Raw genomic sequence first — 20,666 nt, 5'->3', positions numbered from 1 at the left:
TTGGGGGTGCTGGAGGGTCGGCTCGCGGCATTCGTTCATCGATTCACTGCATAGTGACGTCAGAAACGGTGGCGGGTATATACGCTAACGAAAATCCGCAACGCAACGCAAACCCATCAACGTCGCAGTCGTTGTCGTTGTCGTCGTAGTCCCTAGTCTTCTTAGTCTTCCTTTCGTCTTGTAATAATTTTAGAGAACGATCGAAATCAAACAAAGGAGGAAAGAAACCACGTTTATTAGAGAGGAGGAGGCCATGCCGTGGCCCTGACCCAAGTTTTTATTCCGGCCCGAACAATTGTCTTCGGTGCCATTCGGTGGGGTTCAAACCAGTTGTTTCTACGTTTCCTACGTTTTTACGTTATCCTTCTTCCTGAAAACCAGGAAACCCTTTCCTAAAAGAAAGAGAAAGAGAGAGAGAGAGAGAAGAAAAGGAGGATCATTCGTCCATTGCAGTTTATTATCTAACGTGAATATCAGGAAGATTGTTAGTTTCTTTTATTTTGGTGTGTTCTGTGTTTTGCATTTTTTACAGTGCCACACACCACGCTGTATAATTATTATATACGTCCATCAGTAAGTATTTAATTGTATATTGAAAATTCATTACACGTTTGTATTAAATAATAACATAAGAAATTGTAACGCCTTACGAAAAGGGTTAAGTACACGTGTGTAAAATAATCCATAATTACGTTCGTTTAACTTTTTCTTTGTACCGTTGGATATTGTTAGCAACGTGTCGTTGATCTGTCACGCGTTTTATTATCAGTCGTCTAAATATCATTCTTCTTCAACACCATACACACATACACACACACTCGTCGTCTTTTGTTATATGCATCGTCTTCTTCTTCTTCTTCTTTCTCTTTTGCTTGCATCGATAAGATAAGACGAAGAAAAAATTGTTTTATACAATTCCAAGTGTCCAAGTTGTTTATCATCTTTTTCTTTTCTTTTCTTTAGCTGTTTTTCTTTTTTATTGATCGTCATTATTTCTATGCAAACGCGATCAAACTTCAAAGAAAGTAGAAAGAAGAAGTTGTGAGTAAATTAATTGCGTTGTTAACAAAATTATTCTCGCTTTTTTTTATACGTTAAACAATCTATTGTAAAACCAAGTACATGTGTGCTTTCAAATTTCGATACTCGATATCGCAAATTTATCGTTTGACGGTTGCAACTAGCGCTTGCGCAATTTTAAACAAGTAAATTTCTTCTTCTTTAAGTATTTTTTTTTTGTTTTCTTTTTTATTAGGTCGTCCTAAAAGTTTTTTCTTTTTTTTAGTAATTCTACGGGTACAATATTTTTTAGGTTGAATAATTGAAAGTATAGAAAAAGGTAAAATAGAGTAGAATCGGTATTATTTAATAAAATAACATAAAAAATATTACACACGCAATATTGTTTAACTTATCACCAAAAAAAAGGAAGAAATTTTTGGGAACGATCTAATACATTGTATAGGATCCTTTAGAATCATTTTTTTTTTTGATACGATAAATAGTAATTCAATTAAACACCCTTTTTTCTTTATTGAAATAATACGATACCGATAATGGGATATTTAAAGAAATGAGGTCTTGAAACAATCTTAACGTTAAATACAATTACTTTATTCCTTTATTCTGTTTTCAATAATTGTTTCATATTAATGGGAATATTAAGAAAATGGTATTTTAAAACAATTATGAAAGTTATTGGAATTTCTAAGTTGACGTAATATCTGCAATGTTGATGAAAGGATGGATTTTTTCTCTTTTTCAATATGACCCCAAATTGACCCCAAATACAAAAATCGACTGCAATCATAGGCCGGGAAAATACTGCATTAGGTCAAGTATTATTATAACGCAATGCGTATTATAGATATATATTTGTACTTTATTACGAAAAAGTGATTAATGGAGCCGTTTATTTTGAGAGTAGCTTAACTCCATTCATGGTTAAAAAATGCATATTATTCATTTAATAATTGCCACTATTTTAATAGGAAATATAAATTTAACACCTTTAGATATTAGATTTAGATGAAGTTGGGCCACTTTCAAAATAAACGGCTAATTTAGATTTCAAATTCTAAATGCTATTATCTATCCTATCGTTAACAAAATGTAAACAGAAAATCGTTGAGTGATCGAAATTATTTCTTAAGTAAGGAGAATTTTCAGTTGTATCGCCGACTGTTACAATCCTTTTTTTAAAAGTAGGAATTTACTGAAATACCAAGTAGTACGCAAGAAACAAATGATTTGTTATTATATGTAATTAAAAGTATTATAATTGAAAATCAAGTGTTACAGTCAAACTTCGAAGATTACATTCCATATTTAAGTGGAGCAGCTGGAGCCCTTGTCATCACAGGTGTAGCTGCATATTATGCAACCAGACCTAAACCGGAAAAACCATTGTGGCCTCTCGACTCTCAAAGTATTTTACTTCCGGTAAGAAAAGTATGCAAAATGTGCACCCACTTGATGCACATTTTGATGCATAAATGTTATTATATATTATATTTACGTATTTATAGGTTGTTAATTGTTTTGTTTTTTTATTTTTTATATTCGTCCTTTTTGAAATGTTTTTGGAACTTTAAAAAAAAAAAAAAATAGAAAGGACGTTTACAGGTATATTTAATTTCTCGTAATTCATTGCATGTATTGAACGTTTTCTATACCTTAATAAGCGACTCTCGACGAATTTGTCCAATGTCTAATAAATCAAGTTGATGTCGTATCGCCTTAACAGTAAAATGAGATAATAGAGCGGAGTGGTGAATTACGTTATTCACTAGATAAACGTATATCAACATATATGTACGTATGATCTTTGATGATGCGAATTCAAATTTTATTTTCTTCCTTAAAAATGTGCAATCCAAAAAATTGTATAATCCAGGCAGGTAGAGTATTCGTCAGTTGTTCGATCAGTTTTTTCAAAGTAGGGGGACGTTGTCCTTTTTTTTTCAAAAGAAATGTTGCACAGAAATTTTATTTTAAATTGTATAAGATTGTTTTATTTCTTTTATTTATTAATAAGGGAATAACCTATTATAACAAATATAAAGAAATAATAATTCAATGAAGTTTTTTGTCGGATACGCAGAGTCCTCAACCTTGTTGCAAGTTTAGACTTAAAAAAAGGCTGTGGGGATACTTTTAACCCTTAATGCTCCAAGTGTGCCTCTTAGGTACCATCGAGTTTCGGCGTTCTGCTTCAAATATATCGTTGGGTCGTTATTGGTAATTATTACTGTCACTGTAGTATTTAAAATCAAAATTAACACGTCATTTTAGTATTTCAAATCTGACACTTAAAATTTTGTAAATCGAATTATGATAATTAATTAAAATTCGAAGCGTTTTAGGGGTTAATACTGGGGTGCTTCAAAGTATCGGTACTGTTGATCAGAAGACAATTATCCATCGAGTTCGGTTTTCATCGAGGACGACGCTCTCTACCAACGGGGAACACTATATTTAAATATAGAGAGTGTAGTTTGCTAAGTTAGATTAGGCCATGCGCGCGTCTTACGTATTAAAGTCAAACTGTTGAAGATTAGACTTCCCTATTCGTCAGAGTAAGCAAGCAAACAAGCAAGCAAGCAACCAAGTAACTGAACGAGTAACCAAGCAAGCTAGCAAGCAACCAAGCAATAGTAAAGCGAGATCACCTCGTGACAAGCTAGGTTAATGCCAAAATTTAGGTGTTTCGAAAAGTTGAGAAGGGATTCAGTCATCGCGGGCGTATCGCCCCGTTCTGGTCTCCCAAGACTTGGCTCGTTCGTCGTCGTGTTAGATCAGTGCGTGTCGAATTTTCTTTAGAACACTTACCTATTCTCTTTCTCTCTATCTATCCATCTATCTATCTATCTACCTGGTGTTCATTTGAAAGTGCATATTATATATATATAAGATTGCAGTCATCAAGGAATCACGCGTTTAGTGGCGTGCGTTAAACGCGTCCGTAAAACGCGTTTTCGTACACGCATTGCCCAATTAAAAAAAAAACATTAATATAAGTGTGACGAAGGGAAAATTATGCCATCGTCAGGCTGTTTTTTCCACGAGCCGATCCGCGTGCCGATCGACCTCAGCGAGCAATCTGATACCTTCAAGGTGTAGTGTCTCCTCATCCTATCACACAGAATTTTCCTTTTTATTTTTTTAATCTTTTACTTTCTTCTTCTTATTATTATAAAAGGTATCTTATATTCTAAGATACCATTGGTATCTTATTTAAATCTGATATATCATACTCTGGATTCCTTTTTCATGTGAATTTTCTCATGGAAATTAATCTTCCCCAATTGGAGAGATGATTTTAATATACGATCCGAAGTTTGATCTTACCTGTTATTCAATTTTTGTATTCAAATCCTCAAGATCGGTAGTGCTCTTACGCGGCATTGCGGTGCCACGCACGGTGGCTAAATTTAGTGTTGCACTTGCCATTTCGCGTTATATAACAAATACCGGAACAACCCAGGGATTACTTAGAGAATATGTCAAGAAAATTCTCTTGGACGTTTTGCAGGGTACCGATTTGATAAGGGTCTCGCGATTCTACAAGGACAGCAAGGAGGGCAAATTCGTGAGTTACTTGCACGAGGACACTAGGACGCTTTACGATGGATTTCGCAGAGGCGCCAAAGAATCCAGTAGGTTATTACAACCTGTCAGCTAGGTTGATTTCAAATAATCCTCGATTATTTTATTTTATTTTTTTTTTTTATTCAAACGATACATATGATTTTTCACGTCGTCTATATATTATCGTGACAAGATTTTTTTTGTACAGTTGAATTAAAATAATCATCATCTCTCTTTCTCTCTTTCTCTCTCTCTCTCTCTCTCTCTCTCTCTCTCTCAATCGTATCTCGCACGCGGTCGTGAATGTGCGTTTGGCAAGCAACAACAGTTGCTATTAAATCTTGTAAACAATCGCGAAAACCATTGGAATCTTAGCTAGACTTAAACTGTTACACTAATGCACTGATGCACTCTGATGTACTGATGCAAATTTTTCTTATTAATTTATCATCGATTTTCTTGATAATATTTAACAAATATTTAACACGACCTTTAACTAGAAGGCTGCTGTCATCTATTTTCAATCTTATTTATTTTTACATCGAAGGAAATTTAAGAAGATAGAGGGAGAGAGAGAAAAAGAGAAAGAGACGACTTACGCCCACTACGAGATGTTACGTTGACCACCTGTCGTTTCGTAAACAACATAATAACTTTAAAGTTCTTTTATAAAAAGTAGATAATATTTTATTGTGTGTTTGTGTCAAGTGATCATGACAAAGTTGATAAGTGTGAAAATCTTATTATTTTGTTCGACCAATTCTCATTGGTAACAACCGATCATTATTGTCGGTACAAGCTTTAATGAAACCATATACTCGAGTTTCTTGCCAGAAGAACAGATGTGTTTGTCAGGCATAGCATCGCGTGACAATTTAAATTCTTGCGTTCCCACAAAGTCTAGCCTCGAATGTTTCTCGGGACCTGGCAATTACTATATTTCTTTCTATCTCTTTCTCTCTCATTTATCTTTCTAACTCTATCATTTATGAATCTACGAGTAAAGTACTGTTGGCAACTGTTGTTTTGATACGTAGACAACGGTCCGTGTCTTGGCTGGCGAGATGGACCCAACAAACCTTACCAATGGATTCATTACAACGAGACTTTACTCAGGGCAAAGAACTTCGGTTCCGGTCTCGTATCATTGGGATTGGTCCCTGGTCAGCAAACACTTGTGGGCCTATACAGTCAAAATTGTCCCGAATGGATCTTGACGGAACAAGCATGTTACACTTATTCCTTGGTCATAGTACCTTTATATGACACACTCGGACCAGATGCGTGCGCTTACATTATCAATCAGGCTGATATCAGTATAGTAGTATGTGATGATGATAAAAAATGTAATCTGCTACTCGACAAAGCTCCCAGGTAATTTATTGAAATATAATTAATAATAAATATGATAACGTTATATTAACAAAAGTTGTTGAACAGGTGTTTAAGAAAATTAATCGTCATTAAAGAAACGAGACCGGCAACGAATCAAAGAGCGAAAAATCGTGGGGTTGAACTTTTAAAGTTTGAGGATGTCGAACGACTTGGTGCACAGAAGAATCAACCAGAAGTACCACCAAAAGTTACGGATCTTTGTACGATTTGTTATACTTCCGGTACTACGGGTAGCCCAAAAGGAGTTATGTTGACCCATCAAAACGTTATGTCAGGTGTATGCGCAGTCCTATTACAATTGGGTGATCATAAACCTACCAACAAAGACACGATGATTAGCTTCTTACCATTAGCACACATGTTGGAACGTTGTTGCGAGAATGGTCTATATATGGTTGGGGGTGCAGTTGGTTTTTATACAGGTGACATCAAGAGGTTATCGGAAGACATGAAAGCATTGAAACCCACCGTAATGCCGGCGGTACCCAGACTATTAAATCGCATGTACGACAAAGTGAGTAGTTAAAGTGCTTCTTCGTTTTCTTCTTCTTCTTCTTCTTCTTTTTTTTTTTTATATAATATTCATCAGTTGGACAAGGTATCCTAATAATCCTTGGCACTTAACATCAGGAACTACGTAACGATCGGCTTTAGCCTCGCTCCAAAAAGTTAACTCAAGAATATATCTTTACATCAGACAATATTAAAAATGGATCATTACCGTAGGACGGATATCTCGGTTAGGATTTTGTGTATTGCTATCTCTTCTCTTCCGTCATTTTTCAAACGGGTGCTGCGCAATATCTTTCTACGTGCCAATGGCAATTGCTACAGGGCGTAAAATGTTCCGGCACACACAAGCACGACAGGTGGAAAGCAAATTACGGCGCGTCATCGAGTAACCCTGAAAGCGTACATTGAATGGAATATGAACGTATTTGTTATATTAAACGCGAGTTTATAGTTTAATACAAATCTTCAACCCCATCTCGCAATAGGGTGGCTTATTATTCACGTCACGAGAAAAAACGAACATTAAATAAACTTACGGTGTAGTGATTTTTTTTTTTTGGAATAGCATGGTTTTGATTTTTTTTTTTTTTTTTTTTTACACGCGTGAATTATTTGCCGACAAATTCGAAGGCCGTGCGTACATATCTATAGATTTTAGAATAGATCTACTCTTTACTATTCGAATATTTCACTACTCGGATCTACGAGTTAATATTTAGATTCTCCACGGATTTTACGTGGGTTGTTCAAAAGAGAAGATTTACGCGAATTCCTGGCATATAGCTAATATAAGAATACAATAATAATACGTTACACTTTACTACACCTACATATATATACATGTATACGTACAAGACAAGGAGTAATTCATCAGAATACTATGATTTAAATGTAACACTTTATTTTCATTTCTGCACCTCGTTCATCCATCCATCTATCCATATACATTCGTCCATCCATCCATCCATTGCGAGCAAAAATAAAATCTAATTTTAGATACCCTATATATATAACAGATCTATAATTATAAACGAAAAAGTAATATTTGTGATACTCTCGGAGAAAGTTTAATCATTAAGATGAAACAATAAAAGCAACGTGACTCCGACACGAGCTAAGAGAAATCAAAGGAAATTGAACTTGGTTAAGGTTTATATAAGGCTTCCTCACATTGAAGATCTAAAAATTGACATTACATAAATTTATTAACAGTAAATGCAAAAACAAATAATCTATTTCCGTTACGATCCATATTACGAAGGTTGAAAATAACGGGATATCCGGTTCGAAAATCTTATTCATAATTTTGGTCGATAATTGGTAACGTTCAGTCAATATGGGCCTTCACGTTGACAGGTTCACGAGTTTAAGCCGTTTAGCAGTCAAATCGATCGCCGTAGTAGAAGCAACGGACTTGACGTGCCGGTTTAAGTCGTTTGCCAAAGAACATAGATATAACTCAGCCAGTCAGAAGATGCACACGCATACTACACGCACATACACATTGGTGCTTCCCTAAATATAGAATATTCTGAGTGATGTGTACGGACAATTTTTTTCTTGTTCGTACTTTATCATTTTTATTATTATTATTATTATTTTGTTTCTTCTTCTTTCTTCAATTTATTTCGTTTTGATTCGATTTTTTTTTTGTAGGTACAATCGGAACTGCACAATTCATTTTTCAAAAGGATGTTATTTAATATTGGAATGCGTTCGAAGGAGAAAGAAATAAAAAAGAGTATAGTTAGGAACAACGGTGTTTGGGACAGATTGGTGTTCAAGAAAATTCAAGAATCTATGGGTGGCAGATTGAGACTGATGCTTGTTGGTTCTGCACCATTGGCTGGTAATGTCCTCACTTTTACGAGGTGCGCTCTTGGCTGTCTCGTCGTCGAGGGATACGGTCAAACGGAATGTTGCGCACCGATCACTTTAACTATACAGGTTCGAAGAATACAGATCGATGATTTTATCGGTATATCTATCTACAATGTGTTCGAAAACGAAAACTGAAAAATACAGGGGGTTTTATTTTATTTTTATATATTAAAAGAACCGCTTTTGTCTTATTCTGTTATTTTCAGTACTTAACGTGAATCTTGCTAATCAAAATCGTATTAGTATGAACCAAAAGGTTCGTGCATTTTTTTTAATTAACATTTTGCTCAGTAAATTTTACAAAAAAAAAAAAAAAGAACAATCCATTATACGGTTTATTATACAATTTGTAACACAATAAACGCGCGAACTTTTGGTTCACCCTAATAGTAATAAACACTTGCAAGGGTTTTTTTTGGGTTGCAAGAGGAAACTAAGTATAGGGGGATGATTGAAGTATGTTTTTAACGACTGGTTTTTCGTTTTTTCTTTTTTCTTTCTATTTCCTCTGTCGTAGAATTATTTATTTTTTTGTTTCTTTTTATTGCCAAGTTGTCGTTTCGTAGTAGGTTTCTCTAAGTGTTTCGAAATTCTTTTTAAAAACTTGTGTGATTTTTTTTTTCTTATTCTCTCTCTCTCTCTCTTTTTCTGTTTCTTTCAGCGCTGTCAATCCGTTCTTTGAGATATATTTCGTAAACGAGAATATATATATATATCTATATAGAGAGAGAGAGATATTATTCGTCAGAAGTAAATTCACAAACAGCGAGGCGTGTTTGTGAATTTGAAGTAGGTACTCGTGATTCAAATGAGACGGTCAATAAACGCGCCACAAATAAATCTCTCGTCGTGTGCACAACATCAACTTTTAATATACATCTTACTTTAATCACAGAAAAAAAAAAAGAAAAATTAAGCACGCGGAAGTTTGTTAATAGCAGCGAGGAACACGATTTATGCTTTCTGTCGTTATCGATGTGTATACACATGTTATTTTGTTTGATTTTTTTTTCCTTCCCTTTAAATGCATGCATATCATTTTTTTTTTTTTTTTTATAAGTGTACCACACCTTAATTATTATTACATACATGCGTCTATAGTTCACGCTTTCTTACTTTTTTTTCTTTATTTTGTATATACATATATTTCTATATATATATATTAATTATATAGAGAAAAGAAAAAATTTGTTTAATCGACAGAACGTCTGAAACCGTTTCTTCGCAACAACATGACCAGACTATTCGAATAAAGAGAGCTGACAAATAATCAAGTGACATACACGCGAGCACACTATTTTTGGCAAACCTTTGAGGATCAATATAGTAGTCGGACAGCTGTATCAGCCGGTAGTTACAACGCTGTTAAAGTACCTTGTGCGGATTCATTGGATGAAAATGTAGTGATGCATACATACGTTATAGCAAACGTAAATACGTTAATAACGATCTCTTTCTCTCTTTCTCTCTTTTTGTCTGATGCTTTCATTTTATTTTTTATTTTTTTATTTTTTTTTTTTGTATCGCATGAATAACTGTTTATTAAATGTTATTTTTTTTCTTTTTCACGTTGAATTTTAATAAAAATAAATAAAAATCGTCGCGAATTGATTTCACATAAATGTTATAATTAATTTTATCGAATAAATGTGTATAGTTTATATGATGATGACGATGACGGAGATGATGATGATGATACGATATGATATATTGGCTTGATAAAATATCAATTTGTGTAATACATTTGTATAATGCATTATGATTAGGATATAACGTGTAATTTTTGAACTCCAAGGGTGATCATGTACCAGAACACGTGGGACCACCGGTAGCCTGTTGCTGCGTTAAACTAGTTGACGTGCCAGAAATGGAATATTTTGCTGTAAACAATCAAGGCGAGGTTTGCGTTAAAGGTACCAATGTATTTGTTGGATATTTTAAAGATCCAGATAAAACGGCAGAAGTAGTTGATGAACTTGGATGGCATCACACGGGAGATGTTGGCATGTGGTTACCCGTAAGGATTCATATTTCAAATGATCCTTTTGTGTTTTATCTTTTATTATGAAATATAATACTTACAGAAGTTTCTTCGTGTATATATATATATATAATGTAATTTGTTTTTCAGAACGGCACATTAAAAATAATCGATCGAAAGAAACATATTTTTAAATTGTCCCAAGGGGAATATATCGTTCCTGAAAAAATAGAAAATATCTATTTACGTAGTCAATACGTACATCAAGTATTCGTCCATGGTGAATCTTTAAAATCGTGCGTAGTAGGCATAGTTGTACCAGATGTAGATGTAGTTAAATGTTGGGCAGTAGAAAATGGTATACCTGGCACATTGAGCGTTCTTTGTGCGAATCCAGAAGTCAAAAGGTTAATATTGGACGATATGCATTCGTGGGGTAAAGAAGCTGGTTTGAGGTCGTTCGAACAGGTAAATTTTATTTTCTAATAAATAATACATTTTTAAACACGTCCATGTGTTTCAATTCATTCGATCATTTTGAATTTTCGCGCAATACTACGTAATATAAAATTTATGATGCATTTTTCGAAATGTCGTAAAATAACGTCAAACGAATGATACATTTGATTATTTTTGAAAATAGGTCAAAGATATTTACTTACATCCGGATCCATTTTCAATGCAAAATGGTCTTCTAACGCCAACGTTAAAAACGAAAAGGCCTCAATTAAAAGCGTACTTCAAGCCCCAAATAGAAGATCTTTATCAACAATTGAACTGATCGGATTAATGAAAAGCAGTATCTCACTTTGTCGAACGAATTATTAAAAAAAACATTTAAAAAAAAAAAAAACATAAAAAAAAAACAAAAAGAAAAACAAAACGAAGCGTTTATTCTCTTCAATAAATTCACATCTATATCGTATCAAATATTCGTTAAATTCTTAATACTTTTATTATCAATCATTTTCTCACAGATATTATATATAGATCATCGCAGAAGAAGCACCGTTTAATTTAATGAGGTACTTGATAATATTATATCTAATAAAATGTGTTATATATTATTAGGCGCGCCTAGTACTTTTATCTCTCTTTCTTTCTTTATTTTTCTAACAGTGTCTTCCTTCGTTACATTTTTTTTTAAATTAATGTTGTTAATGTTACGTGTGCATCATTGCTTACAAATTGTTACCTCATCGTCATTTTATAGCAATACTTTTTTTAGTTTTATTTTATTTTTGTTTTTTTTTTGTTCAAATAACAAGAAAACTTTCTTATACAAAATGTCCAAGTTTTTTTTTTTTTTTTAGATAATTAAATACTAATATTGCAACGCTTTTAAAAGAAAACACATAAGAGCCAAATATATATATATATTTATAGAAATATTATTATATTATATTATAGAGATTAGGAAGAAGATAAAAAATTAGTTATAATTTTTAATTAGTTCATTGGATATGATAAGAATAACGCGTAGAACGATTTCTAAAAAATACGCAATAAAGTAACGATAAAGTACGAATTAATTAATTAATTAATTAATTTAATAGCAATCACAACGTCCATAGTGTTATCAAAAATTTCAACTAATTAAACTAGTTATCAATCACGTTGCAATTATATAATAATTAATAATAAATAAGAAAAGCTTTTTCTCAATTATGTTTCAAGATAATGTGCCTGAAGTGCCTATCTCAAACTTGTTTAAAACTTTGGAAATATTCAATTTGAAGATATTGTTAATACTTTTTTTTTGTTATTGTATACATTTATAATATACATATAAGAAATTCTGAGATAAATATATATATATATATAATTTACTATTGATACAATATCAAATCACAATTACGCGCGCAAAATTGTTATAAGCAATTGATAAAATTGAAAATTACAGATGAGACACGACATTTCGCGCACTCTTGTACGTGTATGTGCGCGTACGCACGCGTATATAATTTATAATTTAATATAATTATCTAACAATTGTGTGTATGTGTGTGTTTGCGCATTTGGTAAAAATAATATTTGCAACAAAATTTGACTAATTATAAATATGGCTTATTATATATAATCAATCTGATTGAACATAAAGCTCTATTTTTGCATTTTCTTTTCTTTCTCACATGAATATTTCTTTTTTGTTATTTTTAACTTTTAGATTTAAAACTATAATACAGAACAAAACAAGTAGCTATTATTAATGCTAAGGCTATTACTACTAAAATTAATCTTTGTTGAAGACTTCGAATAATCATCCCTGATAACAAACGAGATCCACGTCCTAGTTCTGCATCCGTGTCTCGTAACTAGAAATAATAGATATAACTATTTATTATTGAAATTATAAATCCATATTTACTTTTAATGAGAAAAGAAAACTTATTGATTATACTATAACGTTTTTAGAAATTTATATATATATAGTATATAATATAATGTAATAATGTGTAATATAATATAATATAATACTAACCCGTCCTCTACCTCTCTGTATTGTTTCTCTTTGATCATGTAAATCTTTTAAAACTTGTGATCCAATTTCCTCAGTCTCTAATACCATACGATAACCATTCTGCAATGTTCTTCCAGTTCTATCTATTCTATCTGATGCATCTAACAATCTTTTCTTTTGATCTTCTGTAACATTGTTCTCCCATGACTCTTCCACAGCTATATCAATGCTATCTTCTTTTGGTCTTTTTGCTGAATGAAATTCTTGCGTTAATCGTTTTAATTCTGCTCTATGACTTTCCACGCGACCACGTAAACGGTCACGTGCATTTCCACTCATCCCACGAACTTCCAGTTCCATTTGCTCAAGCTACATAAATTTCATGAAATTTAATTAATTATAGAGGTCTATATTTTATACCATAATAACATAGTAACAACACATTCACATTCTTGTGATATTATTAATTAATATAATGAACAACACGTATTGTGTATATGTATATATGTATACAGAAATATTCTACAATCAATAATGTCATGTAATAAATAACTAATGAGAGTTAACATATCAAAATAATTATATTCATATTTTTTATGTATGACACATGCATACTTAAAATATTAATCAATAGATGTTAAAAGTAGATTTAAAAAATCTGAGCATGATATAGTTTGTTTGTTTTTTAAATCAAACTTTTGTTGTGTGACATATCATTTTATGATTGGTTAGGATATTAAAACTATTCATTTTAATGCATTATGTTTATACGTATAAGAAAAAAATGGTTTTTTTTTCTTACCAATTCTTGAGCCTCTTCAATTTCTCGATCAACATCTTGAATAAACGCTCTTTTTTCACCTGTGTATATTACGTCACATGTGTATGATATCGATTATTATTTAACAATGTCAACGTATAAAAAGAATATATACATAATTGTTAATTAATTGAATAACGTAAGTAAAAGTTTATTTTATATACAGACAAAATATACTTACTACCACTTTGAATTCTTATTCTACCAATTTTTGCAGTAATGTCAGCTGTCAAAACAGCGTATTGTTGTTCGTAGTTGTCAATGAGCGACGCCATCTTTGGATATATTTATTTTTACATAGACTTAACAAATGATAAGAAACGAAACTATTTAAGGTTTGATGATAATTTAATTAATATCTTTTATTTCGAACATAATCAAAATGTTCTTTCATAAGATCAAAAGGAAAGTTGTTGTTTTTTTTTATATTTAATTGTATGTAAATAAAAATGATGAAAAATAATGAGACAAATGAATAATTATAATCAAATGAAATTTTCTCAGGTATTTAATTAATAATGAGAAACACACAAGAATCAAATGTTATTTTTTAATTAAGTTTTAATACATTTGATATTATAATATCATTAAAGTCATATGTAATTGAATTTGATTGGTTACAGAATTTGGCAAACTTTCATATTGCTGAAAAAGCAAATGGTGAACAGTAGGATTTTATAAGTTCAGTTTTCAATCTATCATGTTACCATCTCCTGGGTGACACGTCCTCAAATTTTATAACAGTATATATATATATATATAATTTATTATACATACATATAAATAAGAGTTGTACAATTTTCAATAGGTTTAAGATAAGTGAATGAAAAGGTGTTAATTAAAAGATAATATTTAATAAAATAACAAAGAATATAATCTCATGTGTAGGTGGACATTTGTATGAAAGAACAAATATTTTAAGTGCCAAAGTAATAATGACGTTTGAACTAGTTTTGTAATGTGTGGATGTAGCCACGTAATTGACACGTCACTTGTAACGAACCAATAATATTCAATTCTCCCGATTTTCTTTTTAAATGTTACTCCAATCATTTCTTTTTTAATTCATAACTTAAGTTGATCCATCCGGACATTATTAAACAGTTCAAAATGAAGATGGCCGCCGAGGTGAGGTGGCTCTTAGTATTTATTGCATTTTCGGCTTTTTCTTTGATTTATGCCGAAACTCCTCATGGAAAATTTGAATACAAGTATTCCTTCAAACCACCTTACCTAGCACAAAAGGATGGGTCAGTACCTTTTTGGGAATATGGTGGAAGTAAGTAGAATGATTAACCTAACCAAGTTTTCTCATTATTGATACCGTATGTTATTTACATCATATCGGCTTTTGTAATTATTTACATGAATTATATTATTATATTAATTGTTTGTATTAGATTTAACATTATTGTTAAATTTGATATTCAAAATTGTTTGATTATATTAAATTTATATGAGAATTTGAGTAAATAATATACTTTTTAAGTCACTGATTTCTTTCAATATTGTTTTTATTTTTTACTTTAAGATATATATTAAATATTTAATGTAATGTATAATAAATTATATTATAGATGCCATTGCTAGTGCTGAAAATGTTAGAGTTGCTCCTTCACTGCGGAGTCAAAAAGGTATGTCTTAACAACTTACCATAATGAATTATTTTTATTGTATAATTGTGTGATTTATTATTAACTTTATATTGGATTTAGGTGCAATATGGGTCAAGAATCCAATTAATTTTGATTGGTGGGAAGTTGACATAATGTTCAGAATCACTGGTCGTGGTCGAATTGGTGCAGATGGTTTAGCATTTTGGTATACCAGTTCAAAAGGTGCCTACAATGGTACTGTTTTTGGTAGTTCTGATCAATGGAATGGTCTTGGAGTTTTCTTTGATTCTTTTGACAACGACAATAAACACAACAATCCATATATTATGGCTGTCCTTAATGATGGTACCAAAATTTTTGATCATTCCAAGTAAGTTAGACCACTCCATAATATAAGTATAATATAATAACCACAAATGTTTATAATTTTAATTCAATTTACTTTGTTCTCAAACATAAGTGATGGTACAACACAGTTGTTATCGGGTTGTCTGAGAGACTTTCGCAACAAACCTTATGCTACACGTGCAAGAATAGAATATTATCAGAATGTGTTAACGGTGTGTAATAGTTAAATTCTCTTAATTCTTTGATGTTTATATATTATTTATTATTAGTTATTTAAAAAATGTATGTGTGTGTATGTCTTCTTATAATTTTATGTTTTTTTTTTTACAGTTACTTTTTCATAGTGGTATGACAAACAACGAACAAGACTATGAAACTTGTTTCCGTGCAGAAAATGTATTTTTACCAAAACAAGGGTATTTTGGTATATCAGCTGCAACAGGTTGATATTAGTATTATTATTATTATTATCTTTCATTGAATTGTATGATATATTTACTAGTATATAATTCTATTTATTCAAAGGTGGTTTGGCTGATGATCATGACGTTATACACTTCTTAACGACATCCTTGCATCGGCCTGGTCAATTACCTACTGATGGTTATCAAGTTTCTGCGGAAGATCAAATTAAATTAAGTCAAGAATACCAAGATTATCAAAAGAAATTAGAACAACAAAAAGAAGAATATCACAGGTATTATTGTATAATTATTTGATCAATGATTTGTTCATATATTGCAGTGATTCGTTGCAGTCGTCCTCACAAGGGGACGGTAGCGTCCACTTTGGGAATCACTGACATCTATTATAAATAAATAGAATTCCTTTTTTAACAAAATGTTAATTCTCAGAGAACATCCGGATGAACGTAGAGATAAGGATGAATTCGAGGAATATTTTGAAACGGATAATCAGAGAGAATTGAGACAGATTTTTGGTGGTCAAAGTCAAATGTTCAATGTATTAAAAGAACTTGGCAAAAAGTTGGATGAAGTTATTGGACGACAAGAAAGAACATTAAGTTTGATTTCTCAAGTTCAAGTGGGTGGTACGTTTTAATTGAATACTTTATTTTCTATTTGTTATAATAATCTTTAATAGAGATAATCATAAAGTGTATTAATTATTGTAGGAGTTGTAGGACAAGTACAAGGACAGGGACAACCAATACAGTTAATAGATACCATTCGTCGACAAGAAGTTGATGCTGTTTTGAAAAATCAAAATGTTTTAATTAACGCTGCTCAAGAAATTAAATCATTTATAGGTGATGTTAGTAGCAAAACGGAAACCATTTTGAGTAATCAAGCTCGTAATCCTACAGCTCAAGTAATTATATACATATATATATATATACTTAATAATATTTTTATATGTATATGTTTGCATGGTTTATACAATAATTACAATGATATATATATTGTGTTATAAAATTATTTATAGGTAAAACCAATGGGTTATGACTATCAAGCTATCATAGTCGAAATGCGGGACAAATTTAATGTATTATCGAAAGATATTGCACAAATTAATTCAAAATTAGGAGATTGTCCATCTAATTGTTTAACAACCATGATGTTCCTTATCTTCGTGGGTCTACAAATGATAATATTGCTAGCGTATAGTTTATACCGGTATAATAATATCCATATAAAATTTATCTTTATTTAATATTACATTATTCTTATATAAATAATTAACATTTTATTATATTTTACAGGGAAAACAAAGAATTACAGGCTAAAAAGTTTTATTAATGGTATATAGTTAATAGTCTAAAACAGAGCTAATAGTGAATGTGTGACGACGAATCTGTAAGAATGTTATTGAGTTGGTGTTCGTATTGCTCACTGTTCGTATTCACCAACTATGATTTTACTTGACATCTGTATAATAAATGCATCATTTCATTGATCAGATTGATCACATTATCATTCAAATCAAATGGACAAATCATTTGTCTAATTACGAATAATTCAGAACTTGAGATTTTTCTTGAAGAATTTAGCGATTTCAAAGCTATTGGTTTAATATAATTATGTACGTTTACGTACATATACATATGTATATGTTTATTTTTAAATATTTTTCATTTTCATAATTATAATATTAATAATCAATAATAATAATAATTATAATAATGAAAAAAGAAAAGTATAAATACATTTATATATATATATATATATACATATATATTATTTTATTTTGAAATTTAATTAATGCAAACATAATATATTGTACATTAGCACTTACTGTTCTTAATAATTTTCAACTCGTTCTTAATCTATATTTAAAATTGTTATGTATAATATATATTTTTTTACTGTTTATCGTTGAAACAAAAGAAATAACAAAACAACGCAGCGTTTTGCGCTACGCGCACACATGTCTTTACACACTGTTTCTTTCTTTTTTTTTTTTTTTAAATTAAAATCTTATTTTGTTTACTTTTTCTGTCTTCATTTCTCTCTCTCTCTCTCTGTCTCTGTCTCTCTATCTTTCTTTCCCCCCTTTCTGTCTCTTTCTTTCTACATTTATTTCTTAATATACAATGTACTTTATTACAAAAAAAATCTTTATACGAGATTTTGTAACACTTTTACATGACGTAGTTTTATGAGTGGATATATAATATTTTATTATTTTAAAATAAGGTAAAAATATTATTCATAAATTTAGAAATTTTTTTCAAATCAATTAAAAAAAGTACCATTTCGCATTTACTAATTTGATAATTAATTTAATGTAAAAAATAAAAATAAAATTAAGAAAGGAAAACTTGTTTCAGCAAACAACGCAATTTTATTACGAATTTTATATAATCTGCTGTAACGAGTTTTTTTTTCTCTCTCTCTCTCTCTCTCCTTTTTTTTTTTTTTTTTTTTAATTATGCATATTCGCATTATTTGGTCAGTACGTTTAAAATCGTTGACAGAAATTTGCTAAATTTTTTCGATTTTATTTATACGAAATGTATAGAAGAAAAATTAAAGTAGCTATTAAATAGAAACAATTAATATAAGTAATGATCATTCTAGATAAAAATATTTGGATATATATATATAGTCATGATTCTCATTGCATTTGTAAAAGTTTATGGAAGATTATAAATGTATAAGGAATTATATCTGATAATAAAACTTAAGGAAAACATTTTAATCGATCATCATCCCTTTTTTTTTCTCAATGCCAATCTTTTCTTTGAAACTATTTTGAATTTTCCCATTTTGTAATTAATTTCTTTATTTAAAAAAAATAATTGTATATGATAAAACAGTTTGTATGTACTGAAACGATATAATCATTGAGTTTAAATATTGCATGCATAGTATTATATTTTATTATAATGAAAATCATGTGATGATAATAATAATAATAATAAAAGAAAAAATTATAAACATAAAAAATATCAATAAATTTGACTATCACTATTTGTTTAATTAATGCATTTTTCAATTATCGATTAAGATAGAAAACTAGTCGTGAACATATTAAGAATAATAATAATAATAATAATAATAATTTATCTCATCATTTTTATAACATCAACGAATATAATTTTTTGTGTTACAATAATCTATGTGTATATTGTATCAAAAAATAATTAATTACAACAATAATAATAGAAATAACATTGTAATAATATTAATTAGAGTAATAATAAGCCCCCTGCGGATTTGGGGGATAAGAATAAACCGCAGTAATCCCTGCTTGTCGTAAAAGGCGACTAAAAGGGAAAAAGGAGAAGGGAAAATTCCCATTAAAAATGAAGACAACAATTTTTAAAAAAATTGTTTAACGGAAACAACCAATGATCAGAAAAAGCAGATAAAACTAGATAACTCGTGAACCGAATAAATTAAATGAATAAAGATGTCATGCATTTCTAATTCTAAATATAATAAATCTCGAAATATATATAAATATATATAAATAAATTATAATAAATAACTAAAGGGTATATCTAAATATATATAAATAAATTATAACAAATAACTAAAGGGGATACCTAAAGTAAATGAAAAATATTTCCGAGTAAAAAATCGCAGATTAAAAACACGTCGTTATTTATAATTACAGATTTATTTTTACAACAAATTATAGAACCGATATATTATTTAAACAATTCGTGCAATACATTAAAAAATTCATACAACACATTAAACAATTTTAGTTTAACACGAATAAAAACATTTAGAATCTTTATAACATGCATAAAAGTTCGATCATTTCTAAAAAGAAAAACAAAACAAGAAAGTACTGTAAAATACAATCCATTTACTCTTAAAGAAAAATATGTTAATAATAATAATAATAATGATTAAATAAAATAAATTCCATTTTACTTTAGGAAGAAGTAAAAGAGAGAGAAAAAAAAGAACAAAAGCATAGAAAAATCATTGTTGAATTTAGCCGACGTAAGGGTTTTTATATTGTCGTCCATTTTTTTTCTGAAACGTTTCTTCATTGTAACTAAATGTTTCAGCCCCTTAGGTGAAAGTTCAACCAATCAGGAGTATATATAAACTACGCAGAATCCGTCAGCTCACACCCTTTCTTTGCAAAACGAGCGACTATTGGCTTGATATTGGCCAACCAGAAAGCATCATCAATTATTGATCCTTGTTGCTGCAGTCTAACAAAAGTTTTTTTTCTATTTCTTTTTCTTTTTATTTATTTTCTTCCTTTTTTTCTTTTTTTTTTTTATCAGCGAAGTTGTAAAGTGTTTTACGACAGCCATAACTACGCGACTACCAAGCATGTTATATGAAAACAGAAAGAGATAGAACTGTAAGTTATTAAAATTGTTTGAACTGGATTTCTACGTACGCTATAACTATGAATTAATAGATAAAATTTGCGACAAAATGACCGTCAACTGAAATATCATTTCATTTTAAACGACGTCGTTAGATCAGTTCTATTATATTGCAACGATTTTCATCAATGCGGCGGCATTCGTGTAATCACATTTCAAATAATAATTCAAAAGTTTATTATATTAGGTAAAAATAAATTTATTAATTAGAATTAATTAGAAATTAAGGGCCGTTATAA

The 20,666-nt window shown here is 30.2% G+C and overlaps 3 protein-coding genes across 4 annotated transcripts; 2 read left to right on the top strand and 1 right to left on the bottom strand.

Annotated features, from left to right (window-relative positions):
• The first annotated feature begins 87 nt into the window (after positions 1-87).
• LOC107071956 (long-chain-fatty-acid--CoA ligase 5) lies at positions 88-11,243 on the top strand. Of its 2 annotated transcripts, XM_015331453.2 has the most exons (9): positions 88-573; positions 2,294-2,442; positions 4,535-4,658; positions 5,628-5,964; positions 6,031-6,499; positions 8,155-8,445; positions 10,175-10,396; positions 10,511-10,828; positions 11,004-11,243. In XM_015331453.2, coding segments are annotated over exons 1-9 (2,049 nt in total). In that variant the 5' UTR covers positions 88-572; the 3' UTR covers positions 11,142-11,243. The 2 variants fall into 2 exon arrangements, with proteins under 2 accessions (XP_015186939.1, XP_015186940.1); XM_015331454.2 differs by lacking the exons at positions 88-573; positions 2,294-2,442 and adding an exon at positions 3,506-4,116.
• Positions 11,244-11,290: 47 nt separating this feature from the next.
• Positions 11,291-13,955, bottom strand: Vti1a (Vesicle transport through interaction with t-SNAREs 1a). Its single transcript, XM_015331465.2, has 4 exons — positions 13,823-13,955; positions 13,624-13,682; positions 12,843-13,190; positions 11,291-12,675 (listed from the first exon to the last, which is right to left on the bottom strand). The coding sequence occupies exons 1-4, from the start codon at positions 13,914-13,916 to the stop codon at positions 12,517-12,519; spliced, it is 660 nt and encodes a 219-aa protein (XP_015186951.1). The 5' UTR covers positions 13,917-13,955; the 3' UTR covers positions 11,291-12,516.
• Positions 13,956-14,364: 409 nt separating this feature from the next.
• ergic53 (lectin, mannose binding protein ergic53) lies at positions 14,365-19,564 on the top strand. Its single transcript, XM_015331464.2, has 10 exons — positions 14,365-14,920; positions 15,219-15,275; positions 15,357-15,627; positions 15,718-15,817; positions 15,936-16,047; positions 16,131-16,302; positions 16,460-16,656; positions 16,741-16,937; positions 17,052-17,242; positions 17,329-19,564. Exons 1-10 carry the CDS (start codon positions 14,752-14,754, stop codon positions 17,363-17,365), a joined length of 1,503 nt encoding a protein of 500 aa, XP_015186950.1. The 5' UTR covers positions 14,365-14,751; the 3' UTR covers positions 17,366-19,564.
• The last annotated feature ends 1,102 nt before the right edge of the window (positions 19,565-20,666 follow it).

Source organism: Polistes dominula, unplaced genomic scaffold (assembly GCF_049000335.1).
Source record: "Polistes dominula isolate Pdom_NZ unplaced genomic scaffold, Pdom_raw_medaka scaffold_35, whole genome shotgun sequence".
NCBI lineage: Eukaryota > Metazoa > Arthropoda > Insecta > Hymenoptera > Vespidae > Polistes > Polistes dominula.
The sequence above is the reverse complement of the archived record's forward strand: the minus strand, read 5'-3'. Positions and strand labels throughout refer to the sequence as shown.

What these genes read in the sequence shown, in the direction of transcription:
- ergic53 (XM_015331464.2), top strand. Translation starts at nt 14,752, where the DNA reads ATGAAGATGGCCGCCGAGGTGAGGTGGCTCTTAGTATTTATTGCATTT. An exon ending in AAAATTTTTGATCATTCCAA is followed by an intron (nt 15,628 to 15,717) that starts GTAAGTTAGACC and finishes CTCAAACATAAG; the next exon opens with TGATGGTACAACACAGTTGT. An exon ending in ATTATCAGAATGTGTTAACG is followed by an intron (nt 15,818 to 15,935) that starts GTGTGTAATAGT and finishes TTTTTTTTACAG; the next exon opens with TTACTTTTTCATAGTGGTAT.
- LOC107071956 (XM_015331453.2), top strand. An exon ending in CAGAGGCGCCAAAGAATCCA is followed by an intron (nt 4,659 to 5,627) that starts GTAGGTTATTAC and finishes TTTGATACGTAG; the next exon opens with ACAACGGTCCGTGTCTTGGC. An exon ending in CTACTCGACAAAGCTCCCAG is followed by an intron (nt 5,965 to 6,030) that starts GTAATTTATTGA and finishes GTTGTTGAACAG; the next exon opens with GTGTTTAAGAAAATTAATCG.
- Vti1a (XM_015331465.2), bottom strand. Translation starts at nt 13,916, where the DNA reads ATGGCGTCGCTCATTGACAACTACGAACAACAATACGCTGTTTTGACA. An exon ending in TTGAAGAGGCTCAAGAATTG is followed by an intron (nt 13,191 to 13,623) that starts GTAAGAAAAAAA and finishes AAATTTATGTAG; the next exon opens with CTTGAGCAAATGGAACTGGA. An exon ending in TACAGAGAGGTAGAGGACGG is followed by an intron (nt 12,676 to 12,842) that starts GTTAGTATTATA and finishes TATTATTTCTAG; the next exon opens with TTACGAGACACGGATGCAGA.